At 38.0% G+C, this 27,429-nt stretch overlaps 4 protein-coding genes across 4 annotated transcripts; all 4 read right to left on the reverse strand.

The window, feature by feature from the left end:
• Positions 1-7,522: 7,522 nt before the first annotated feature.
• LOC145498447 (neuronal pentraxin-2-like) lies at positions 7,523-9,199 on the reverse strand. Its single transcript, XM_081478379.1, has 2 exons — positions 9,183-9,199; positions 7,523-7,892 (listed from the first exon to the last, which is right to left on the reverse strand). Exons 1-2 carry the CDS (start codon positions 9,197-9,199, stop codon positions 7,523-7,525), a joined length of 387 nt encoding a protein of 128 aa, XP_081334505.1.
• A 362-nt stretch (positions 9,200-9,561) lies between these two features.
• LOC145498730 (trace amine-associated receptor 8b-like) lies at positions 9,562-10,968 on the reverse strand. Its single transcript, XM_081478655.1, has one exon. It carries the CDS (start codon positions 10,829-10,831, stop codon positions 9,785-9,787), a length of 1,047 nt encoding a protein of 348 aa, XP_081334781.1. The 5' UTR covers positions 10,832-10,968; the 3' UTR covers positions 9,562-9,784.
• A 9,392-nt stretch (positions 10,969-20,360) lies between these two features.
• LOC145498448 (uncharacterized) lies at positions 20,361-24,286 on the reverse strand. The gene is made up of 3 exons (XM_081478380.1): positions 24,281-24,286; positions 20,742-20,930; positions 20,361-20,615 (listed from the first exon to the last, which is right to left on the reverse strand). The coding sequence occupies exons 1-3, from the start codon at positions 24,284-24,286 to the stop codon at positions 20,361-20,363; spliced, it is 450 nt and encodes a 149-aa protein (XP_081334506.1).
• Positions 24,287-25,166: 880 nt separating this feature from the next.
• On the reverse strand, positions 25,167-27,076 carry LOC145498387 (QRFP-like peptide receptor). The gene has a single exon (XM_081478316.1). The coding sequence runs from the start codon at positions 26,209-26,211 to the stop codon at positions 25,171-25,173; it is 1,041 nt and encodes a 346-aa protein (XP_081334442.1). The 5' UTR covers positions 26,212-27,076; the 3' UTR covers positions 25,167-25,170.
• Positions 27,077-27,429: the final 353 nt, after the last annotated feature.

Genomic DNA, 27,429 nt, shown 5'->3' on the forward strand with positions numbered 1-27,429 from the left:
ATCAGTTTGTAATGAAGATTTTTACTTTTGAGTTTACAAGCCTCTGAATATGCCGCCATTTTCGACGGATTTTGGCCGATTTGGGGCATCGAAACGAAAAAATTGCGGCATTAAAATAATTTTTGATTCATCGAACTTAAAACAATATTTTTGTAACTAGTACCCGTAGGGCTTCATTCTGGGCGAGTTTGAAGAAATTCGATTTTTTCGCTCTTTCCAAGTCTAGTTGATATTTAGACGAACCTGCTCTTAAGCATTCCCTTTGTTTTCAAATAATTAAACAAGATTACCGCTGTCATATGTTTCAATTCAATGAAGTTTTGACCTACTTGTTTATCTTCTCTGAGTTTCACCATTTCAGTCCATATTCATCGGCTCTTCAGATTTGTTTCTGAAATCCGTTTTTAGTGACGACGTTCTCAAAAGTTAATTCTAAATTGTCTCGTGTTCCGGATAAAGTATACACATTTCCAGTAACCAGTCCGGCGTTTATTGGGATCAGACAATTAAATCATGGAAGTAGGTCGTCTCACCTTTTTGCAATTGCAGCAATTTGACAGCTTACGCTACACATGTGCACTCATGCCGCTTGACATTTCACGACCTATGACGTAACCACTGTAAACGGGTTTATCATTTCACCGGAAGTAAGCCTGTTTTTCAGCCCAAGCGCAAATTTTCGTTTGCCCGTTTGCTCAGAAGTCTCAGAAGTGACTGAGAAGACGTTAAATGCAAGTCAAATATATTTTGGGTTCTTGCTTTTGAAAGTATTCTAACGCATTGTTGAATTAAAAAAATAAGCGTTTCGCCTTTCTCTCCCGCTTCCCGCCCTTTCCTCTCCCGCCTCCCGTACTCCTCCCGCCCCCTATTCTCCCCGGCTCCCGCCCCCCTGTCCTCCCCCACGTGATAATAGTTCTTGTTTATGATCAGTTTTGTTTCTGTCCAACGCTCTTTCAACTGAAACACAAGATAAATTTGTTTTTTAAACTGTTTTTCGCTGTTTTATTTTTTTTCCACTTTCTTCTATACTAAATCCAAATTAGCCAGATGACTAGAAATGTGGTCCTGTGTTTTCTGCGTAATGCATTTCAGTTATTGTGTTCGCTGATTGCCAGGCATACATATTGTTATTTATGAGAATTTCGCGGTAAATTAACACGATAATTTATTCACTTGTCAGTGATTTTCACAGGTCTGTCTACTTGATAACATAACTAAATTTTTAGCAGAATGTAATATGTACCGGTTTTTCACAAGTCGTTGTCATTCCCTGCTATTAAATCTGCAGCACATTTGACAATAAATATGGCATCGACCACCTGCGTTGTTTATCCGAGTAACTTTGGCTTCTACTCAAGGAGGGGAAATTGTTCTTAAAGACTGTTTCAATACTAGTCTAGAAAGAACATGGAAATTAATTTGTAAATTTATCAAAGACATAGAATTCCTGGCAACTTTATTTTTGAAAAAGCGAGTTAAATTGTGACACTATATTTAAAAATCTAGCATGTGCTATTGTGCCTTGTTGATACGGTTGAAGATGAAAATTCTCTAGCATGGGCATTTTTAATTAGCGAAAAAAAGATGAATATGAACCCTTTCGAAACGTTATACCATGGTAGTACATTGACGGTACTAAAACAGCTTGCACTTTGAACGTTAACTGCATATCACATTTCTAAGCCTAGTTATCTTTGTTATTGATAACTCATCCTCTAGAAAAGTAGGAAAAGATGGTCAACTCACAAGTGTTGAAATCGTTACCAAAAGATGACAGCAAACTAATACCCAAAGGCTAGATCTTTTCACTAAACTTTCATAACTTAAATAATATCTTCAGACAAATTATGCTCTAGACGGTGAGCTGGATAACATACAAGTTTTGAATATCGTTACCTAAATAAGAGACCCAACTCATGCCCAGGGGCAAGATCGTTTCATCTGCCAGATAAGTTATCCTCTAGAGGATGGATAAGATATAAGAGACCCAACTCATGCGCAAAGACAAGATCGTTTCACCTGCGAGATAAGTTATCCTCTAGAGGATGGATAAGTCACGATAACTCACGAGTGCTGAATTCATTAGCTAAATAAGAGACCCAACTCATGCCCAGAGGCAAGATCGTCAGTTCACTTAACTAGATAATTTAGAGGGTGAAAAAGATGATTAATTCACAAGTGATGAATCCGTTACTAAAGATGACACCAAACTTCAGCTTTGCCCAAAGGCTTGATCTTTTCACTTCATTACATATTGAGGATCTCCTTGACAGCTACATTCCGGGACGTTATCTAAGATCTGCAAAAAAAAAAAAAAAAAATTACTCGCCCTGCCTGGTTTCAAACTAAATAGTTATGGCCGCCGTGCTTTCTCTGTTGCTGCGCCGTTGCTTTGGAACAGTATTCCACAACATGTTAGGGATGCAGAATCGCTGGACATATTTAAAAGAGAGCTGAAAACAGTTTTTTTTAAGCGTGCCTTTTTAAATTAAAAATTTTAATTAATCTTCTAGCTTTTTACTTGTTTTCGTAATATGAATTTTTAACCTTGCAAATAGCGCCTTTGGACCCTTAGGAAAGGGCGCTTTAGAAATGGTATTATTATTATTATTATTATTATTATTATTATTACATAATTTTAAAAAAATCTTTGACATAAGTTATCCTCCAATAGGTGGAAAAAGATGAATAACTCAGAAGTGTTGAATTCGTTTCCTGAAGATGACACCGAAGTAATGCCCAAAGGCAAGAGAAGATGATTTTCGTCCGTTGCCAAACGTTAAATCTTTTAATTTGACTTCATAATTTAAAAAGATATTCTCTCAGATTTAGGTAGAAAAACTTACGAAGTCGGCGAAATGTATTCTATAATCGGAGTGAATTTGAACTATTATTTATATTTTAATCTTTTTATATAAGAATTCTTCGTTTTCCTTCTGAAAAATCACGTTTAATTGTAGAGAATATAGTAACAGATGGAAGAGGAATATAATGGGAATGGGAAATGATGATAAATAAAGACTGAACATAATAAACCTTTGAGGAAACTCTCTGAATATCTCACAGTGACATAAATTTAAACATATTCAGATTCAGATTTTTATTGTTTACACTATTTACAAATCTTTCGCTGAAAATACAGAAATGGAAAATGGACAAAGGCATAAAAGAAATAGTATTTCTTTTCATCTAAGCTAGTTACAAATCTTCATCAAATGTCGGGATTTTTATTGTCTTCTTATATTCTGTTATTCGCATATTGCATTCCATATTTCTATATATATTTCAAATTCTGTAATTTTTCATGTTACATTATTGACATTAGGTTTGTCTATATTCCACCAATTCTGGTAAGGAAACGTTTTCTCGATTTACTGAAACATAACAACACGAACGGCATCTCCCAAGAGAAAAATGGCACAGCCTTTCCAGAGCGTTACGAAAATTAGTACTAAATGAAAATAAAATGACGGGATTGATAGCTGTACTAAGCGATGGTAACACAAAGTGCAAAAATCCGCGAATGATCCTGCACTCGTCTATTGCGTGAAATTCGTGTAAAGTGACCAGTAAAATAAGATATAAGCCAAAAAGCCAAAAACAAACAAAGAACGCTACAACAATTGATCTAAATATCTTCAATACGTTCTGGTTCTCCTTGTTTCTGTTTTGTTGTGAGGAACTTGCCTTGTTCACTTGCGCTTGCTGTCTTCTTTTTAAGGTGCGCATAATGCAAGAATAAGTAATGACGATTACAATCAATGGAGTAAAGTTATACATGACCACCGAGCATATGAAGAAACTCATCAACGCCAAACTATCCCATCTAACTGTGCAAAAAATTATCTGGGGACCGATTTCTGCTAGTCTGGAAGCATGGAATATAAGAATGCATTGCGTTATTGATATCAACCACGTTGCAAACAGTAAACCTGCTTTCACTCTTAGCTTAACGAGCGTGGCTTTTAAGGGAAATACAGTGGCGATGAATCTGTCGACAGCGATTAACAGGAGGCTTAGAATAGATACTGTAAGTGACAACATTCTAAAATACGATCCTACTTTACAACCAATAGTTGCCAGAGGATTTTGGATCAGGCTTCCATTCCTTGCCACCATCTCTTCAATAAGGTACAACGGCCAGCTCGTAAGACTTGCAAGAAAATCGGAAACCGCCATGTTGACATAGTAGTAGTTGGTGCTTGTTCTAAGCCTTGGTGTTTTGTACACTGCAATGATCACTAGGATGTTACCAGTGAAAGCTGCTAAGCTGATGACCGACATGACGGTTGTGAAGAAAATAGAAACAGCGCCCGAGCACGTTGAATGTCCACTGGCATCCATGTGAGTGGAGTTGTTCATGGTAATGTCTTCGGTTTTCGTTACGTTCTGATTCTGTCAACCTTCCTGAACTTAATTGAACACGGTTGTGTTATGTTCTCTTTGGTTTCTTTCCTTGATGGTAAATACAAACTAAAGATAGTGCAAAAAATGCGTTCCTCGGTTATTTGTGTAATGTTAGCTCAAAGCATCAATTGGTTCTCTTCGTCGCCTGCCATAGCAGTTCGAATCGATGTTTGCGCTGGGAATTTTGGTGGTCGATGTTTTTCTCTGTTCTCTCGTTAGCTGTCTGCTGGATAATGTATGTCTAGAGAATTAACAAATTTCCTGGTAAGTGAATTGTCGCAGTTTGACAGGTATCGCTCCCCACGCCACATCCTCATTGACAGGTATGAAACACGAGATTTAAATTTTGCAGCACCTGTTCAAAGCGGCTTCAGAGACAAAATACGCAAAATGAAACAAATTATATGCGATCATCATCTTGCTTTAAGGTTGTAAGGTTGCACATTAGCACAAAAATAAGTACCATATTCAGAGGTAGTGGAGTGCTACATAGTAGCAGCTTTTGTTAGAAGATATATACCTAACAAAAGGTTGTAATTATCAATATTGTACTGCTTCTGCGTGTGTCGGTTTATGCTGATGCTAATGCACAAGTGAAAACCAGCCTTTATAGTTTAAATAGGAAATGAATACTGCCAAATAAATTACAAGCCATGTTCTTTGTCAAAAGCGTACTTTCCTGTCGCAGATTTTGCATAGTGACGTTTAATTAGTCGTAATGTACTTAAAAATACCAAGATTTGATGGATTACTGACAGAACAGCAGTAAAACTTCCACCGCATTTAATTAGTAGGAATCCACTTGGAAAGCGTTTGTTTTCAATTTGGACGTTGCAGCTGTTGGGACGTCATCAGTTAAGACTAATTGCATTAAAAGCAAGATGCTATTTTTCCCAGAGTTGGCGAGGGAAAAAGATGTAAAATATTATGTTAAAGAATTACTGCCAGTGTAAGATTTGATACAGTTTTTTAAGCCTGCTCATCTTTTCAAATTCCTAAAGAGTCCGTTTCAAATTAGCCTGAAATGTTAGTCATCTCCTTCCCTCAGATTTCAGGCTAATTTCAAATGATCAGGAATACGATAGCTTCGGAAATTGAGATAATCAGAAAGTCAATGGAAAAGAGAAATGAAGAGGCAAACAAGAATTAGAGAAAGACGTTCACAAGTGGAATGATGTGTCAAAATAAATCTTTTTTTTTTTTCTGCCAATGAAGCAATAGTGCAAACAGTTCAAGTTTTACATTCCAGTGTTATTTTGGCACTGAAAGAAGTTCTTCATGATGAAAATTGCTGTTGATGTCCTGTTCTACGGTCTTCCCAGAATCATAGAACTTATAAAGCGAAATAAACAATTATATTTTACGATAACAAATTTCGCGGTCGTTTAGTTCTACAATAACTCCAAAATTCAAGAGGGGAAAATGCAGCCTGTGTTTTGTAAGTGCCCTGTGGTTACTAAAATGTCTTAAGTATCATTTCGTTCTCTGATCGGCAGAATTATCTTAATTAGCATAGATTTTTACGATTTTATTTCTCCGGTTTCTCTTAAGTTTTGGTACCAATTGTGAAGATAGAATAATTGTTCAAGACAGTGTCTGACCACCTCGAAGTTCGTCTAAGGTACTTCTTTATACGCGTGGTATTTTCAAGTTTCTTTTCGGTGTTTGGAAATGTGATCAAACACGGTCTTTCCTGCTTGATCTATGCACAGTCGGTGCAGAGAATTTGGTGGTCGGATCTAAATAACACTTGGTTGATAATGACTTATGTTATTCTCGTCATCTGTTACCTCCTAAATTTATTGATCAGATCTCCTCTACTATTTAAGAAATAGAAAAAGTTTCAATGTTTCTATCGAGTTGTAGAAACACAAGTGGAACTTGGGAGAAAGAGAAACAAGAGCCGACAAATTTTCAATTTTTCACCAGTGTTTCTATAACTGGAAAGAAACGCGGAGAACATGTTTTCTATTTCTTTTAGAATATACCGCAACGAAACAAAAGAACAGAACTTGTTTTTGTCATAATCAAAATGTAGATTGTCTTTGCTCGTGTCATCATTACGTCAACAGCTTGTTCTCTTTCTGTGCTTATATCGAGTTTTAGAATAAATCTACTAGCGTTTTATAACGAATGCAATCCTCGTGCGTACAGTGGAACCTCCCGTAAGCGACCACCTAAAATGTAAAGTCTGGGTGGTCGCTTACGGGAGGTGGTCGCTTACGAGGGCTTAGACCATGTTGGGCTAAGATTTTGCCTCATTAGCATATGGTAACTGCAGAGACTTACTCCAGGTTTTTATTGTTTTTCATGTGAAAAGTCATTTCGAGAACAAATCCGGTACTTACCATGGAGAAATTTCCGTCTCTTGAACTTCCCAGGAATACAATAATGTTTCAACACCTTGTTATCCAAGTTATGCTTTATCTGTCAAGCGGTCGCTTACGGGAGGTTAAGAACAAAAGAGAATTTCAAACTTTTAGTTCTAAAAGTGGTCGCGGTCGCTTACGAGAGGTGGTCGCTTACAAGAGGTTCCAAATATAGAGATTTGACTTGGAAACTTTTGGTATTTTGGAAAACTGGTCTCTGAGGAGAGGTGGTCGCTTACGGGAGGTGGTCGCAACCGGAGCTTCGGAGGTTCTTTGAGCTGTTTTGTAATAGGCATTAACTGGCCAGGATACTAGTGTTTGCATTGGTCCAATGCTGTATCTGATCTGTGAGTTAGGAAGCCTAATTCAAAGAAAAGCGCGAGGGTCATTTTACCTGCTGGTTTTAAAGTGTTTGGTGAGTGTATGCTCGAGATTGAAAAGAGTCCGAAATTCTTGTCCGAAACGAGATAAACGCCCGAAATTTTTGTAAATAGTGTAAGCTAAATAAATGCAGAAAGTTAGGCAGATAGGTAGGTAGCATATGTGGTAGAATATATAGGTTCCGTAACTGAGTTTGTTGTTCCTTTGTCGGTTTAGCTGATCATTTTTCTACGGTACGAGGAATTAGCACAAAAACACACATTGTCGTTTCGATAATGATCCTGTCTTTTAATACTTATTTATCTCAATTTAATACACCGATCACTTTTGAATGTCCATTTATCGCTTCAAAACTTGCACTGTAGTTACTCCACGATATCAACCCCTCCATGGACGCCAAATTTAAACTGGGACCACCAGTTCACTGAGCCTTGAGTGATGTGGCAGTTGCTGGCCTTGGCAACAATATCACTCTCAGAGAGAGCAGCGCCCCATACATTCACTTCTGTCACGTCTCCGACGAAGGCCTGCGATGCCACAAAGACTCCTCCAACTTCGTCTTGGTCCTGTCCAATCACGATGGTACCAACAGATCTAATCTTGCCGCCCACATTCATGCCTGTACCCCTGCCCACGGACACCCCATCTTTGTAGAACTCATAATCTCCGTTTCTGCCCCTCCACGTAAAGCAGATATGATCCCATTCGCCGTCGTCTAAACCAACGTTAGCATCCCTTTTCAAAAAGAAGAAATGTAGGAAGATCAATCACAGTTTAAGTAGCGGAGATATACCATAGGAAAGTACAGTTATCCAGGAAATTTTATTCTTTAATATTTTTGCAGTGTTTTTCACACTGCACATTAAACATTTCCCATGCTAATTATTTCACAACCGACTAATGACTTTTTCAAACTTTACTCAAGTCTTTCAGCCAATACCATCACGGTTAAAATGACCAATCAGTTTCAGTAAGAATCTTAGCACAATCGACTGGCAAACACTATTCACTTGAATCTCAAGATGCCATGACGTAATGTATCACAAGCTACTGGGACATTTTCTTCACGTGACTTGTTGAGTGTGAAGACAGCACAATAAATATATCTCATTAGATGTTTTGATGTGTAGTATCACTGTATATTTTTACGAGTAGTGCCGTATTCTGACGAGCCCTATAAAATACAAAAAATTACGAAAAATTGCATTTTCGACTTTTTTCAATTACCTAACAACCTGCCTGCCTGCCTGAGAACCTGATAGTGGTCTTGCGGAATAAATAAACGTCACTGGAATGATAGTTTATTGTTTCATTCCAGCGATCAGTTTTTACACATGGCTGAGAATTTGACACATGTACAAGTGTAAGTGCGAAAATGAAATAAATATAGATTTCGATTTTGCCTTAATAGATTGCAGCATTAGCAAAGATGGATGTATATCTAATACAATCAACCTCACTAGAGTTATTCATCATGATATCATAGTTATTCTTTAAGTTCTGTTGTACGATCTTTTCAACCTGCGGCACAATAGGCAATATTCGTATTCTCGGCATTGGACTGGAACTAGCTTGAAATAGAGGCTCATGCGGAGAAGTATCGTTTGTATTTGGAAACACTCCTCGCATCAGCCTCAGTTTCAAGCTAGTGCCAGTCCAATATCGAGAATAGGCATATAGCCTATTAAAAGTGTCTTTTTATCGTGCCAAATTTCGTTACTCGTTGTCTTCAACTTTACCGAAAATCACTCAAAACTATCCAGTCGGAAAATTTGGCTCTGTATGTATTTTTTTATTGTTAGATGTATTAACCCTATTCAGATCGAGTGTTTTATTCTGATCCGAGGGCTGAGAATGGGGTGGGGGGGGGGGGGATGGGTGTTGTAGGGCCCTCACCATGTAACTCTTAAAACATATTATAACGGCAAAACTTTTAAAAAAATTTTAGCACGTGCAAAAGGATTTCCTTTGAGTTCCACAATAGTAGAACGAGGACGCGATACAACCTGGAATTGACGTCATCACTGTCCAACAGCCGCCATCTTGGATCCGCCACCTTTGAGTTTTCGATTTGTAACAAAATGACAGTAAACCGCCAAAAATGGCTCGAAAATATCCAAAATCAAAATCGACAGCTAAAAATAATTAATAAAATATAAATTAAAAAGTTAAAAGAGATTTCATTTATTACAACAAAGTTTAACCTTTGAAAGTCACACCTGTACGTCAAAACATGGTTGCCGTGGAAAAATCTAGGTCCTTTACAAATGAGGTCATGTTAAATTGATGCAAGATAAATTTTAGGAGCAGTAGTTGAATTTGGAAATCCCCCCATTTCTTAATACTTTTAAGTTATAAGCCTGAAAGAGATGGCCAGGGCCGGAGCAAGGGCTAAGAGGGCAGTAGGAAGAATAATGACAAAAACATTGAGCTTTGTTTATTTTTATTTCGTTTGTTTAAAATAGTGGTATATTCTACAGGCATATTAACTTTTAAACAGTAAATTTGTTTCTACAATGTTTCAACGAACAGAAAGAAACCAACTTAAAGGACCTTGGGATATTTGCTTTAACTTTAAGATATTTATCTTTTTTTTCGTTTTTTCGGTCATTTTAAAGTTGACTCGGCTAGGTCGTTCTGTAACTCATTAGTTCTGTTGGGGAGATATTCCTACGGCGCACTGAAACAAGACAGGACGATCGAAATTTACAGAGGGTAAAGATCTTCAGGTTTTTAAGAACTTGGCGAAAATAACTGCTAAATGAAAACAAAATGACAGGATTGATTGCTGTACTAAGGGACGGGAATAGATAATAGCAAAACCCTCGGATCAATTTGCACTTGTCTGCGATATTAAGAGTATCTGAAGTAATTTCCAAAAGGGAATATATCCCGTATGGAGAAAGGCAAATAAAATACGCTGCAACAATCGATTTAAATATCTTCATTACATTTTGGCTCTGCTCGCATCTTTTTCGTTGCAAGTCATTTCCTATTGCGCTGCAACTTGGTTGAGTTCTTCTTCTTAAAGCGTTCATAATACGAGAATAAATAATTATAATTACAATCAGAGGTACAAAGTTGTACATAATCACCCCGGATGTGAATCCTATCTGCATTCCCAAACTATTGCCAGCATATAAGCAGAATGTCTTCTGGCCGACTTCCGAGATTCCGTAAAAGTAGAAAATAGGGGTACAATTGGCTAATGGTATCACCCACGTAGCAAGCAAGAAAACTGCTCTTACTTTTGGTGTAATCAGCGTAGCTGCTTTTAAGGGAAATACAGTAGCGATGAATCTGTCGACAGCGATCAACACCAGGCTCAAAATGGATACTATTTGCGACACCAGTCTGAAATACGATCCTACTTTGCAACCAAAAGTTCCACTGGGACCCTTCAAACCCTGGAGTAGACTCCCTCTGATCTCGTCAGTAAGGTACAAGGGCCAGGTGGTAAGACTGACTAGAAAATCGGAAACCGCCATGTTGACAAAGTAGTAGTTTGTACTCGTTCTTAGGATTGGTGTTTTGTACACTGAGATGATCACCAGAATGTTTCCAATGCAAGCTGCTGAGCTGATTATGGCCATTGCCGTTGTGAAGAATATATAAATTTCATTTGGACAGGACGAGTATTCACCGTTGAGGCAGATGTGAGTGGAGTTGTTCATGACCTTCGTTTACGCTCTGTTTTGATTCTGTACAAACTTTAAAAAGAACCAGTTTGGCCTCTTTAGTTCCTTTGATTATTAGCACGATCTAGAAAGATTGCGAAAACGCGTCCCTGTGTTTTCCGTGTGATGTTTTCTCAAGTCTTAATTTATTCTGTTCGCTGATTTACCGAGCATAGATATTGGTTTTAGCTCTAAGAAATCAAAATAATATTCGCTTATCGTTGTTCATCTGATCTTATAACACGGCTTGTGTTGGTAGCCGATATAATGCGCGCTCTGATTGGCTAATTCTAGGAAATTACGTATTCTCCCGTAATGCCCACTGGCCGATTACGTGCCTGTAAAAACAAAGGAAAGATAGTAAAAGAGCTACTGCTTTATTTCTGAAAATTGTAGCGGCTGAAAACGATAACTTACGAGGAACACTCTGAGAGTGAATGCTATTACTCTGACGAGCTACAATTTCAGGAGAACAGCGGATTCACAGCGTTAAATTACGAACGAGTTGGTGCCCATGGTGCCGGACAGGACGAGGAAAGCACCCAAATAGCTTTTTAGAAGCCCTATAATAAGCCACTTATTAACCTCCAACTTTCGGTCTTTACGGAAAAATTCAAGACCTTGGCCTTACGTCCACACGGCAAAGTCTTGGTTTAAGATTATCCCATATATAACGACCTCACCTTCGGTCAAAAGTAGTTAATATTGCCTGTTCGCTTGATAATGCATGTCATTTATGATATTTTTAAGTGCACTTAGATGCTCATTACTTCTCGTTAGTTTCCGCTTAATGAATGTTTTGCACATTGCCCAGTGGCACATTGTCTTGGCCATATTTTAGATAAGGGAACAGAAGATGCAGATTTTTTTTTAAACCCAGGTGGAAGATTCTTGCGGCAGATAAACCAAAGTGATGACTTCACAGCAGCTACACGCTCAGAGGCAGGGAAATCTGCTTATCCAAAATGAAAACGGATGTTCGTCGTGATTTACCCAAGAGGGGGCTTTCACTACAGTTTTGCTAAAGTTTAAACTTAGTGGGAAACACTGCCACTATTTTGAGGTGTACGATAGTCACTTAATAAGTTTATTCCTGTTTTCTCTTCCTTGCTAAGTGTATTGATAGTATCATGGTGCGCGATGAAAATGCTGTGATTCAATATTGGCCTTAGTACAATTCGGCTTTTTCCTCTGTTTCGTATACCTATACATGAGAACAAAGGAAAAAATAAACCATTGAAGCATAACAGATATATTTGCTCTGATGATAACTTTAAAGTTAACATGCGTAATATACCTTGAACCTTTACAGTATGCAAACACACGGGAAAAAGAGAACTTTTTCCGTCGTAACTCTCCAACTGATGAATATTCTAGATCGCGACAAGAAAGACGAATTAGATAAGTGGAGTGTTTTTTTTTAATTAATGCTTCTCGAAGTGTGACTTTTTTAGTAGTGGGTTTTCAAAGGAAATGACTAAATGCTGTCAAATATACCAATGTTTTTATACTAGCGGTTTTTTTTTTTTGTGAAGCTCAATTATTCACGATATTTTTCCAAATGCCTCAGTATGACGTTTGGCAGTTTTTTTTTTTTTTTACTGAATCGACATTTCCCTAGCACAGGTAAATAATAAGTATAATACATCTCACGATAACTAATGGTCGTTTTGCATAACCAAGCTTTTAAGATCGAGTAAAGGTAACTTACTAACAAATCTTTAATTTCTAATGATAAAATTCTGCACTAGATAATCAACGAAATTCTGCCCGATTAAGGTGGGAAAAAATTCTGACTTGGAGATTAATCCGGATGGGAATTTGAAAAAAAAAAAAGCCGCAATTACTTGTTCATTTTCGCCTCTTTTAGCTTTATATTTCAAGCTAATAAATCTAGTTCATCAGAAGCAAATGGCAGGAGAATATCACGAAGGGAGACAAAAGAAATAAGATGTTACTAAAAAAAAATCACCAAATGATCCAAACAGAAACTATATTATTTTAGAACATTGACAAGGACGGAAGAGAACCAACGCATTGTTTTTGTACATCTTAAGTGTAATATCATGAAAATTTGGGGATGGGGCCGAGGAAAAAAGTGATCGATGCGTAAATTTCTATTTATCTGTTTTGAACCTGAAAATTTTGAGCGAACAGGGGCAGCCACTGGGAATTTCAAGCTAACGGGTAGTCTGCTAGCTTCGCTTCCATATTTTTATCGTTTCTTTTATCATTATAGCTTGAACCATTGAACCTCGTATAATAGCTGTATCCTTGAAAACTTACATGGATTTTAGATGTTATGTCATTGAGATTAATCGGGTTTTTTCTCCGTGATGTACGACACATTTCAAAGGATGTTGGGCTTTGTCATTTACCTGTATGTAATTATATTTTCCATTTAGCGGTATTTCGTCCTTTAATGTTACATCGATAAGGCCTGTCTACGTGACATCAATTTGTTTCAGTAATTGGTCATCTGGTTTTTGATGCCATTGAGGACAGATGTCGTGAGCAACTTTTCCAAATTTCAACAAAATTGTACGAAGCCTTGTTGATCTTTTTAACGAAAAAATGTTATAGAAACAAATCAACAAAGGCAAAACCGTGTTGAAACCTTGTCGCCTCAATACCTCTCATGATCAGTTTAAATAAAAGGCTCATTTATGTAAACGTCTTGAGACAAATATGATTTTTTACGGCGTTCAATTTCCTATATCAAGAGCTTCGACTTTATAAATTGGAATCGAGCATTACATTGCTGGAAGATGTAGTTCACGGCTTGCCGCTTTTTTGTTGAATGGAATAAAGATAGCCTCTGTCTTTTCATGCCATTAGGCACGACATTTAGTGGTCAATGAATGGCAAAATAACATTGCTTATTGAGTATTGAATAAAGACAAGAGATTATCAAGGTAAGAGCGTGAATCCCCCGGATAGGCCTTATAACCAAGATAATACCTTTTAAGTTATTTTTTGACATGGTACCCAGTTCTTCCGAGGATGTTACTCGCGCGATGCGTGGACATCCCAAGCGACGTTCTCGAAACTACCTGAGACGAAATGGCGGGAAATGTGGCGAAAAGTCATTTTATATGTTTTGATTTTCAAAAGACGTTTCATAGCAGAGATGTTTTCTACACTCCCAGCAGGCTTTTGTTCAGCTGGGCTTTTGTTTGATTTTCGCTCGTTTAGCTGTTCATTATTTTCCCGTTTATTCGATTTCATGGCCGGGAGTTTAATAAGCAAGCCTCAACGGCAACGAGTACAATGGTTGTATAAGCGTGCGTTATAATTCTTTGTTCATTTCTTTGCCGTTCTTTACGAAACAACAACGTGAAATAGACACATTCTGCATAATCGAGAGGACCTTAACTACGACGGTCAATTTTTAAAATTTCTTTTTCGAATTTTGACGCTGTCTTACATATTCTGTTTGGGATGTTTCCGACAGTGATAGACAGACTGAATGAATATCTACATTCTCGCGAGATTCGTAGGTTGAACATAAAGTCGTATTTTTAATCGAAGTTGCCTTTGGCGTTGTTGCTTAAACTGCATTTTTCTTCTTGGGCGGCGAGCGTCCGTCGGCACTTTCGACCATCCGCTTGCTCGGTTGCGTTGTGTTTGAGCGTTTGTTTGCTTTACACTCGTTTGTCTACTCATTTCTCTGCCGTTCATTCAGTTGTTATTGTTTAGTGCAGGGGGCATCTGTCTCTAATTTAAACTCCTATTAAAGTTTCGAAATGTATTAAAGCATTGCGAGAACCGAAGTTCCTTTGCTTGTAACTAATATATTAAAGAAGACATTACCACAGCGTTGGAGGTTTGTCCTCGCTTTGAAACAAAACGAAAAGAAACGAAACATAAACAAATCCTCCACGAAAACATCCAAGCAACGTGCGAGTAACATCTGCGGAAGAACTGGGTACCAGGTCTAATAAAAACTTGTAAGGGATTACCTTGGGTATAAGGCCTATATGGGGGATTCGCTCTCTGACCGTGATATTTCTTGATAAAGACGAAATGGCAGGAATCTTCTTCGTCATCTGCTGAGGGATCACGTGAGATAGAAGAGCTCATGCGTACCTCCGTGCGGAACGATTGGACGTGCTTCAAGGTTACGTCTGAGTGTGACAAATTACGAAAAATTGTGGATATTTATTTTCCCTTTCATCTCTTCGCGGCTTGTGGGCTGTACACGGCTGTCAGGAAGCATAACCGCTTAGCTGAAGTACTTTAAGCAAGACCACGTGAATGGCAAAACGATCAACGACTCCTCAGCACCTAAAAGAAAAAACCAGAGGGTTTGCAGTAGTACCACAAGCACTGAAGATTCTAACAAGGAAGGCTCGCAGTACAAAAATTGTGATGCAAACTCTGGCTTTTTGGCGTGGGGACATTTTCCTGGTCTTCAATCGTTATCTTCCTCTTCTTTGTTTTTTTGTTGCCTTATATGTCTCTTGGTTAAAAAGCTAAAAAAAAACTTTTCCTGGCTAAAGATGTTCTACAAAGTATTAACTTTCGGTTAACAGAGAGTACGCTTCTTTGAAAAAGTATTTTAGCTTTTAAAAGGGGATCCCCTGAGAAACGTTTGTAAAACCCCTGCTGGGATTTCCTGCCAACTACCTCATTGCCATGTAACAATGAGAATTGTAAGAAGCATAGGGCAAACAATATTATTGAAACTGAATAAAAGCAAAAAAATTGAGAATGTTTAACCCTGGGCCGGGTTGTTCAAAGCCCGATTAAGCTAACCCAGGATTAGCAAGAATTTTGATCTCAGTTTTGTAACTTTTCGGTGCGGTTTTCTGCTTATACTGTTTGTCCATCAGTTTTGAGCTTGACTAAGCTCAAACTACACAAATCTTAAGCAGTAAAAACAATTTTATACAAGAAAAATTAATAGTTCGGTTGACTTTTAATCCTGGGTTAGCGTTAACCGGCTTTCGAACGACCCGGCCCTAGTTCCTCTTCCATTTTTATCGTGCTTCTGATTGTCTCTACACAAATTTATAGAGCTCAGTGTGGAGACGCCATGTTTGATTCCTCAGCAAAGGGACACATAAACAGCAGCTGCAAATTAAATCAATGGAAACGTCTGGAATTTACTCAAGTCGCTATTAAAGCAATCGGTTCACCCTCGTGAACTATTGAAGCCTGCCAGCAGAGTCGATTCGATTTTTCCTAGATAAGAAGCAACTCCGCTCGCACACTCGAACAAGCACTTCTCCTGGTACGCTAACCTCTTAGTGTGCTAAAATTCACTGAGAAAATTCTTTTTAGATAAACATAACAGCCTTCTGGTGACCATCTTGATTTCGTGTGGTATGAAAACTCTGAAATTCACAATGCACTATTAAACTACAAGGATGGTGTCTAGCTTAAAGCATGTAAGAAGATACCGGTATACATTTAGAATTCCTTACTACTGAAAGATAAAACTCACAGGCCTTGTAATTTTTCATGCTAGTTTGGAGTTTGATGGCGTCACAAAGAAAACTATAAAATTGTTAAATCTCGCAGGTACAGCTGATGATGTTTTGGGGCTAGACTGAAAGGGTGAGAAGACTGTATAAAAATTTTTTTCGACTGCCAAAAATGTCTCCCAACATCACGAAAGTTTTTTTATTCAGTAAAAATCGGCATGCCTACCCTGTAGAGATAAACGAGGAATGCATTAAGAATGTATTACAACTTATTCACGTTGTATTTCGAATGTCCTGCACGTGGTTGTAAAGTGAAGAGAACCAATCAGAGTCACATTGAAACAATGGCTCGTCTTGGAAATTTAAATTGTAAATTGTACATGTGATAAAATATTTGCAATGCAGCGTTCTTGATGTCGGACGTTTTCCGCCCATGTTAAAGATCTAGAATGCAAACGGAAACCTATCTTTTTCCTAACTTATTGCTGTACAAAAGCATCCTGCTGGCCTCAAAGTAGAAGTGTCGTCTCGTGGAGTTTTACCGAAACGCAAAACCCTGGTTAAGAACTTTGTTTCAACCAACTCTTGTGAGATTTTTCATATTTCGTTTGAACTGAGACGCCGCTAGCTGGTCTTGGTAAACAGTCCTTGAGTCTCCTTCGAATCGCCTTTGAGGTAGGAAGCTTTATAAAGCAATAGTTAGGTTATTTTAGCTTTTTTCTCTGATAGCGCTAATGAAAAATTAGGTTTAACGTTAAAACCAAGCATGTGTCCACATTTGAAAGAATTACGTGGAAACTTAATCGTATATATGTTATACAGAAGACTGGTCACATTAACAAAATATTTTTGTCAGTCTTACAATTATCTTAAAAGGGTAAGCACTGAGTGGTAAAAGATTGCGCGATAAGTAACTAAATCCTTGGAAAAATATTGACAGGCTAATTCATGTACAATTATGGTTCCGTCATCGACAACGCTCATTTCTGCGCCAAATTGTACAAAAAAAAAAAAAAAAAAAAAGAAAGAAAAAATACGTGTATCGAATTCTATCTTGCAAAGAAAGCTTCAGGCTATCTTCTAAAGGTATATTGGTTTGACAAGATCCATCTCCAGCAATGAAAACCCAAAGACGAGGATCCCACTTTCAGTGGTCGCTGAGCTGCGTGTTTGCGTGTACGTCACGAAGGTTAAACGACAAATTAGTGTTGCGTTACGACGACGGTAGTCACGTAAGTGAGCTTTCAGTGACCCACCCAACTAATGGCTTATGAACAAGTCTACGACGAAATCATGTGGAAAAGAACTCAGCGCAGGTGAGGGACTTTGACTGGAATTACGTAAAAAGATAGTTGACTTTGCTAATGGCATAAAGTAATGGCTTTTTCTGTAAAGAAATACATGAAATTAGATGGACGGTAAGTTAGTGAAACATGATTAACGTTCAATTTAGTATAAATGTTACTCGACTAATTATCCCGACTGGGAACTGACGTAAGATTGGATGTTGTCAATCCGTCTTATTCAAGTAGTTCCTTTTAGTTAGGTATCTTATTTTCCGCGCTTTATTCCGTCGTAAAAAGAGGGGAAATGCGAAACCAAACTGTAGATTTTTAAGTTGTACACCGACTAGGAAACTTGTGCAAGTCCAACCAGTCAAAAAGTAATAAGTCGACACGCAAGAACAGAAGTAACTTGTCGTAGTCTCAGCTAATTCCCCGACTAAAAAAAGGTAATTCAGCCGGAAAAGAGTAATTCACATACCTCAGCAACCAAAGTCATTCCATATTCCTTGAATCTATTATATTATCGCTTCTTATTGGCTTGATCCACTCCCAAGGAAAATTCCACCTGCAAAAATGCTCAAGCATTTCCCTGTTGGAAATAATTTTCAATGTCAGTTATTTAAGCACTCTTTCTATGGGTTTACTGGCGCAATAAACCACGCGTGATGTTGGGAGAACGCGAGAAAACGTTGTAAATCCCGAGCCGTTAGGCGAGTGATTTACAAGCTTTTCGAGTGTTCTCCTAACATCCCAAGTGGTTTATTGCGCCGGTAAACCCATAGAAAGAATGGTCTATCGCTTTTATGAAATAACTAGGGAAAAAGTTTTTCAATGAGAGGAACATTTATTGTACTTTCGTGATCAAGTTACTTATTCTCATCAAATTCATGAGATGACGCGGCAAACCAATCACAGCGACTGAAAGAATGAAAGCATAGACTCCGCGTCGGACACGAAATCCGCAGAGCAAAGCGACGAAAACATTTCACGCTAAGAAAGTTTTAAGACAGGAAAGGAAAAGGTTATCGGTGAAAGGCAAAAGGTATATTAATTAACTCAAAAGTATTTTGACGGGTAAATGCAGGGATTCGTAGGTGGAATCGGTCATCACGAAAATAAAAGGCTGTATGAAAAGTGTGCAAATAGTCCAAACTTCATGTGCCTGGCGAAGTGATTCAACGCAGTGTTTACGACAACTTTCTAAAGTTTTGCGAATGGAATAAAGATTAGTTACAGCAACGCTGCTTCCGAAATTTATTCAGAATTTATTTACTTATGCTGAACGCTATGAAGTCCGTCTTTCTCTGTATTTTGCTAAATGAAAACTATTGCTTAAAAGCTAGGCTCATGGAAACCAAATTCATTTATCGAGTTATGCATGCGCGCATTGAATTTCTGACAGGAAGAAATCTATTCCCTGCTTTTTTGACAAACGAAATTGATCAGTCAAGCCCAGCTGACTCCGTCCTCCACAGACCATGTAAAGCAGCGCAATGAGGGTTTTTCAAAACTTCCTTAATCTTAATCTCAAGCGCAACCGGAGTCGGCATAAAAGTTTTGCCTTGGAAAAAAAGATAAAGCTTTATATGACGATCAACTTCTGGTCCTGTTTTTCCTTGCAAACTTCCATGTCCGAGTCCTCCAGTTCCCGCGTAGAGCTGCCGTAGATCGGGAACCGGGTTTACCGGTACAATAGAACATAAGTTTAGCAACTCTATTGACCAATCAGAGCGTGCGTAGTATCTCAGTTATTTTATAAAGTGTGGTAGATAACATGTAACCTGATGCACACAGTTTCTTGAGCTTATAAAGCTGGCCCCTATTGTCGTGGTTGTTGTTGTTGTTGTTGTTTTTTCATGTCTTATTGTATATTCTAAAATTTGTAAGCTCATTTAAAGCACAACGTTTTGTCCATTGTCGTGATCATTTGTTGTATAACTTTTATCGTTATTGAATGCCTTGTATCTTGCTATCGCAACCATAATTTATTTATTCTTCAAAAAATTCAATTGCCCAGCTGTTTAACTTGTTTTGAATTTCACATCGTCATGGTTCAAGGGTTACGAAAATACCATTCGATAAAATAAAACCCCTCCTACCGCCTACTAGCCCCTTCAACGACTACCCCCTCCCAGAAAATAAGCCAACCCCGGAAGTTCAGTGTTGTTCGTTATTGGATTTCACGGTTTATTGGTTTTCCTTCGGCTTGTGTCAATGATCAAATATTCTACTACATGTAACTAGGAATTCACCTTACGTGTCCTCAATCATTGATCATCGGAAACTTTGGGAGAATTTAGCTTTGTGTACCTTAGTATTGATATCGTGTGCAAAATTCATGTGCTAAACAGCATGCACATAGGGTCGAAAATCTTATACGGTGTACCAAAACCTTATCAGAGGTCAAAGCCCGCGGGGGCCCCCTTATAAAAAGGACGGGGGTGCTCGTCGTACCTTTAAAAAAAGCGGTCTTGGTACCCCTTAGGGTGTTGGGCCTTAAAAGGTCCACGGCAGGAGCTTTTGCGGTACCTTTTAGAGTATTGAGCCAAAAAAAATATGACAGAAGATATGGTGTTGTTTAAGAATTGTTAACTCTTAGGGGTGAAAAAAAATGTTATTTTTATATGGGAGTCCCCCCCCCCTCCTTCCCCCGGGGTCAAAGAGGTCTACAAAATGACCTTCTGCTTCAGCACTTCTAATACGTCCTGTGACATATTCTATCTAAGTGTTCAATATGGCTTTTCCAAAATGGTGCCTTTAGCAGCCGACTTTTAGCTCCATTTGTTCCACATCTAATGATAATAATAGCCCTCAAAAAGCAGTTAGCTTCTGGGGTGATGGCAACACATGGATCTTATCTTTCAACTCACGCAACGTTTTGGAATGTTTTACTTTTGTTTTTATATTAATAGCACTCTTTATGTTGTCAAGCACTGAATGAATCATTGCATGACTACTACATTCTAAAATAATAATTAAAAAACTTAAAATGCACCTGAGATCAAGATGATGGGCACCACCCTTGACCAGAACGGCTACTAGTGTTGCGGAGATATCTTGCAGTACCTGAGACCAAGAGGTATAAGTTGGATCAATCTTTGATAGCCAACACACCTGGAAGTTTCAACAGCACAGGAGCGAAATATCGATGATGAAAAACACAATACTAGTCTAAGGAGGATAAAACCATACCCCTCCTGGTCTCCATGGATCCAAGTCACCATTGGAGAAAATAATATTTGAAGCTGAAGATATGTCTGCAAGGAAGGAGTAAAACAAGTAATAGATTAACTGTAGGTTCAAATAAGAACCGGGGGTTGAGAGGGTATCAAAAAAAATGACGGGCGCTCCAACACAGAAACCAGTTCCCTCCTGTATCAGCTACGATTCTGATGATACCAGTGTGCTAAAAGATATATCATGTTGTATAGGAGCTCTTGTAATTCAATGAATGATAGTTGTCTGGGGAGGGAACTTTCACGTGAAAAGGTTTGGTGATACTCGTCAAAAAAGAGATCAATCTAGGTGTGGTTCTTGGTTTATTTGACCCCTATTTAACAATTAGGTCATGAGCTCGAGATTTCTATGAGGTGATAGTTGATGAGCCCGAAGGCCGAATAAACTATCACCTCATAGAAATCGAGAGCGAATAATCTAATTGTTTTAGTAGAATTCTTACTAAAATTTACTTCAAATAACGGTTTCCAATTATTTCTTGACGTATTATTAAACTTTGCGCCTGTAAAAGATCGCTCGGATTGAATTGCCATTTAAAATCGAAATTGTGTGTGCGCGTGCATCGCCTTTTTCAATAATTTCAACCGTTTTTAAAGTCAAGAAACCGTAAATGTCCTTCGTTTAGACGTCTCAGAAATTTAATTATCCATTTGCATCAAAATTTTCCTCCAAAACTTTGGAAAAACGAAAAAAAACGTCGCCATTTCCAAGACGACCTCCAGCCACAGCACACTAATGCCTGATAGTGTTTAATAGCTCAGCCAATCAGATTACAGTATTTTCATAAGTATACTAGTAGAATTGTACTAATTAATATTAGAAACCACTTTCAAATGGACGAAAGAATGTTTTTATTATTTCTTCAAGTGCAACCTTGGAAGAGATACCCTGACAGCTAAAAAAAGTGATGTCTTGTCCTGAACACCCTTAGCGAGACCAAAATCCGTGATTTACACCCAATAATATCCCTGTTTCTTTTTTTCCACGGGAGTTCCCCCCCCCCCCCGGGGATAGTTGAAGGCACAACAACTTTTACGACAACTACAACTTTCCTTGCCACCCTTGTTCACTTAGTCCATGTAGTCCTCAGCTCTGATTGGTTGAAACATAACACATTGCTTCTGATTGTGTCTTTTGGTGTCTTGTAGAATGAGAATGCCCAGCCGAGCAAAGGAACTCAAAAACCAGGTGACAATTTCTCTCCTAAACACTTAATCCAAGTGGTCAACATATGATTTCTCCACAAAACATCAATATACCGTCAGGCTTACAACTCGTGAGAAAACAGAAACTGATCATCATAATCAACTTCCTCCAAGAAAATAATGTCTAAAAACAAGCAAGGAGAATTAGCATGAGATGTCAGGAGTGCAGGAGCTAAGCATCACTCTACTGCTATCTACATGTACTAAACATACAATACATGTGCACCCAAGCAAGAGTGCTGCATTTGCTAAATGCAAGAAACTATTTGTTCACTCTACAATTTATTCTTAATTTACACCCACGATCATTTTAATTTCCAAACAAACCTTTTTATAATAGAGTAAGTTTGGTGTTCAATCAAGATTACATTCGTTCTTGCAAGTTAGTCTGTCCTGATTGCCTTGTGCCAATACTCTCACACGTTGTTCTTCTTAACCTTTTTTTTTTTCAAAAATTTATTTCCTTTTGGTTCTCATTATTTTTTATATTGGGGGTTCTAGGGAATGTGTTACCAATTTTCTAGGGGAATGGTTAGGTCGTGGGTTTACCTAGTAGGAGACCTGGTGTTGTTTGTATGCCCACCTGCCTCTGGCAAATCTTTAAAATAAATAAATAAATAAATAAATAAATAAATAAATAAATAAATAAATAAAATAAATAACCTTTTCCCCAGAGCTGAGTCACTAGCCAGCCTGGTCGTTGACTCACGCCCCCATTTTTCCTGACAGTACTGTGCTCTCATATCAGGAGTCCACAGCAGAGGTGGAAACATGTCTGTCTTGTTGTTTGAGCCTGCTAGCACAGGAAACTCAATAGACGCCTGAAAGGGGTCACATAACTATTTTTGAACTTCCTTTTAAGACTGCCATGATTTGCATTAACAATGTAATCCTCTAAAAAGAACAACTTTAAAGTCCAAATACAATGGACTACAATAACACAAGGTCTAAAGTGGCGAGGGTGGAGCTTGAAACTTGAAATGCTAGAATCCAGATCAAGTGTTTCAAGTGGCATCATTTTCCTTTTGTAATTGCATAATAAACATAGTAGACTTTACTTCACAGTTGTAAATTAAATTGTTGCAGAAATCTGATAAAATGATTGGGGTGAGTGGGTGTTTCGCTAAGAGTTGGTTGAAATTTTGACTTAAAGACTGAAAAGAACTAAAAAGAAGGAAAATGTGAAAATGACCACTCTGTGCATTATTTAAAATAAAATGTTACTGGACGTCATTTACAATCATTATCAAAGACAAATCATGCAAAAATAAGTTTTAGAGTCTTGAAATTAATTTTAATCAATGTTCAAACATATAGAAACCGGCTGTGGCCCTCACTGTCAGCCCTGTCTGATTTAATTGTGTTTTGCAGTCTTGTAACGCACATGATACTGAAATGTAGGAAGATAATTTTAATTGCTGAAAAGGTTGGAATTTACTTGCAATTTTACGTTTCTGAACTTTTCTCTCAACATGCAGCACTATCATCTGACGGACTTTGTAAAACAACTACTACTCTGGTTGTACAGCCATGTTTCGCCAGTTTTTATGAAGGTCTTAATTAGTTATTTTTAATTTTTTCTTCTCTTCTTCTCTCCCCCTCTCCTTTCGACCATGTCATATCCTGATTGCAGCTACTCCATATTTTTTAACAATCTTCGATTAAGCCTGCTTATTGAGGGGGGAAGAGTTTCCTATGATGAACAGTTTTTTTTGACTGTTTTTCTTTCTTTCTGTGGGATTTTTCTAGCTGCGCAGGCCGCGGTGCGCTCCTTTTAAAGAGAGCCAAGACTTTTAGCTTGCAAGGAGCTTGCCAGAGAAGATAGGAAAATAGGGTTTGCAATGTAGAAACACCAGCAAGATGACAATTAACCCAAAATTATCACGGACAAAAATGGCTGAGGAAAATTAAAACGGCCTTACGATCGAGAGACTTTAAAAATTGCCCTTTCTATTCAAGATGTGTCAATTCAGACTGCTCCCGCTATCGCTACACAAAATTCAATACCTTTGATAAAAGTTTATTTGTACAGTAACCAAACAGTGTAATTAATGAACTGCTATTATTACTTTTATTTATATTTGAGTAAACGTTTTTCCATACTGGACCACTCTACAAGTTGTTATCAGTCCTTCTTTGGTGACAAGCCACTGAACCAGACTCGCAATGGACTTCATTCTGAGGCGGTCGTCAGAGATTACGTTGCATATTAATATTTAAGGGGATCATAGAATCATAATTATTAATAGTATTATGATTGTATATTATTATTTAGTTTTATAATCATACCACCATTATGCATAGCTGTCGAGTCTGTTTAGAATAATACGATGATCTCAGGCGTGTAGCACTGACTTTAACTTGCCGAACGCGCTGAAAACAACTTCACCAGTTTAATACACAACTAAAGTATTATTTTGTAGTTGATGCTGGCTTGATTAAAGAATTCCTCACTGCCAGTCTTGCTTAAATCACATCATGACCTAAATACAACATTATCTTAGATTTTACAAGACTTTCCCAGGTCATTAGCAAGTTTAAATACACAGTTTAAAGAAAACGAAAGTTTTAAACCTTTACTTGCCATGAAAGTTAAGAACACTTGGCGATAAGTCACGAGACATTGTGTTAACAAAAACACTTAACTTTAAGCGGGTAGCAGAGAAGAATACGAACCACTAAATTGACCAATCACAGCGCGCCCAGCGCCTAGCGCCGAGTTAGCCATAGTCATCTCATATCCAACAAGCGGGAGTGGAATAACTATTTTATTAAAAGCGCCAAAACTAAAATAAATAAAAATAAAAACGCCCCCAAAATTTACGCGTACGCTTACCATATTTGTAGAGCATGCGATAAAAGCTCATATACCATGATGGCTCTGCCAATGAAAACTCTTGAATTGGATTATTCAATGATCCAGTTTTTAACCAGATGCTGACTGTTTAATGACAAGCTTTGCGCGCAGGCTGAGATGAAGCTAATCTTCGCTGCGATTGGCTATCTGAATAAATATTAATAATAATAATAATCGTATTTATAAAGCGCACATATCCTTAGTTTTCTTGAACGGGAGCGATAGAGCTATCTTGATTTCCATGATTTCTCAACTCACCTGACAACAGTATGCCAGCAACTTGACCTTAATAAAATAACCTCATATTTAACACGACCTCTGTTTAAATTTCTCTAAAATGTAGTTCGATAAGTTTTGGCCGCCGTGACGTGGCTGTCACTGCGCAACTTGAACGGGATTGTCTGAAAGAAAACGGCAACAGCCTAGGCAGAGCTTGGCGAAAATTAGTGCTATATGTGAATAAAATTACCGGATTGATTGCTATGCCAAGAGATGGAATCAAAAAATAGGTAAAACCTAAAATCCACTTGCACCGGTCGCTGATGAAAAGTGCAGGGGAAATGATTTTTAGAATCAAATACAGGGTAAAAAGAGAAAACCAGGTGAACAACACAACAACGATTGACCTGAATATCTTCATGAAGTTTTGGGTCTGCTTACATCTGTTTTGTTGGTTATTACGTCCGCACCTAGCAGTGTATTCTGCGTTTGACCTCTGCCTCAATGCACTCATGATACGGGAATAAAGAATGATGATTGCAAGTAATGGTAATAGCTGGAACAAGACCAGGCCCGTAATGTAGTAAATCATGAGTGCAGAGTCATTCCACACAAATTTGCAGTATGTTTCTTGACCAACTTTTTCCGCTCTGAAATAGTAGCCCATGGGAATGCAATAAGCTATCGACACAAACCACGTTGTGAGCAGTAGAGCAGCCCTCATTTTTCGTGTAATGAGCGTGGCTTTCAATGGAAATAAAATAGCCACGAATCTGTCGACAGCGATCAACACCAGGCTTAGTATGGAGATCGTAATGGATACCACTCTGAAAAATACTCCCACTTTGCATCCAACAGTTGCCAGAGGACCTTGTATGAGACTTCCCCGGCTTGTTATAATCTCGTTAGTAAGGTACAGAGGCCAGGTGGTAAGGCTGGAAAGAAAGTCTGAGACCGCCATGTTCACATAGTAGTAATTGGCGCTTGTTTTGAGGCTTGGCGTTTTGTACACCGCAGCAATAACCAGAATGTTTCCAATAAACGCTGCTAAGCTTATCACAGCCATGGCTGTTGTGAAGAACACAGAAATACCGCTCGGGCAAGACGGACTTCCACTGGAACTGACGTGAGTGGAGTTGTCCATGTTTCTTGTTCTTGCGTACTTTGCGGACTCGAACAGGTATAGCAAATCGTTTTCCTGGGATGACTGAAGAATTAATTTACCCTGTGATTGAAGAAACAATTTGTTATTGAATAGACAGAATTTAAATATCCCCTAAGATCTTCAATAAATACTGCATGGTTGTGGGATTCGCTAATTAGACTTCATTACACGTACAAGTAGTGCAACTCTGTTGATTTATTACAGATTCGAAGGCCGGTGCATGTGGTAGTCGTTACGGTTTCCCTCCCGACACTACGATGATTTTAGCTGGTTTCCTCTCAGCTTAAATATAATCATAAACATACTTAGTGTTTCAACAATGGTCATGAGAGAGCATCACGTCACTCCTAAATGACCTAAAGGAATTATTACTACTCTAGCCAAAGCCGACTTTTTGAAATCTCACACCCATTATTACTTAGAAAAGACTTCCGTGTGAGAGCCTAAAATCTCGTCCAGAAGAGTATACATTGTAGGCTTCTATGGTGAGAAAGCGGTTCCACCATCCCTTGAATTTATTTTTACGATGTACGAAAATGCTCCTATTTAGCCCTGCATTAAGGCATTTTATTGTGTTTAACCTTGTAGGTTGTACGTGTAATTAAATCTGAAGCAAAAATCTGTTAGTTTTATTAGTTTGAGTACTTTAGTCCAGTCCTAATACGTTTCTCTGGAAGCTTCATTCCGGAAGTTTCACACAAAAGTAAATTACCGAAATGCGACAACCAACTTTTTGTTGTGCAAATTGCCGTCGTGTTTTCTTGTGGGCAGATAAAAACGTGAACATGAAGCTCTTATTTCCTTAACAAGTTGCAGCACTCATTGAGTCCCAGGCATGTTGCAAATGAAATCTGGCACAGAGAATAGGTCTAAAACTGTGCACAATTCTACAACAATTAACTCTTCAATCAACGTATTCTTCAACATTTTGTGTCATGATGGCTTTCGATGAAGCAATATAAAATCATTATCTATAATCTGATAAAAGCAATGACCCCAAAGCAGGGTTTCACCACAAATTAATACCCGAGAAATTGCCCCAGGACAAAACAGGTCGTTCAGGATTACGACAGGTGGTTGATAGCAAGATATGAAGTTCTTATTACCTGTAAAAATAGCTCATGATGTTTTGTTAATCTCAAATTGTACAAAGTTCATCAAGAATTTCCAAAACTTAAACATGAATGATTCCAAAAT

Source organism: Orbicella franksi, chromosome 9 (genome assembly GCF_964199315.1).
Source record: "Orbicella franksi chromosome 9, jaOrbFran1.1, whole genome shotgun sequence".
Taxonomy (NCBI): Eukaryota; Metazoa; Cnidaria; class Anthozoa; order Scleractinia; family Merulinidae; genus Orbicella; species Orbicella franksi.

What these genes read in the sequence shown, in the direction of transcription:
- LOC145498730 (XM_081478655.1), bottom strand. Translation starts at nt 10,831, where the DNA reads ATGAACAACTCCACTCACATCTGCCTCAACGGTGAATACTCGTCCTGT.
- LOC145498448 (XM_081478380.1), bottom strand. An exon ending in ATCCATGGAGACCAGGAGGG is followed by an intron (nt 20,616 to 20,741) that starts GTATGGTTTTAT and finishes TCTTGGTCTCAG; the next exon opens with GTACTGCAAGATATCTCCGC.
- LOC145498387 (XM_081478316.1), bottom strand. Translation starts at nt 26,211, where the DNA reads ATGGACAACTCCACTCACGTCAGTTCCAGTGGAAGTCCGTCTTGCCCG.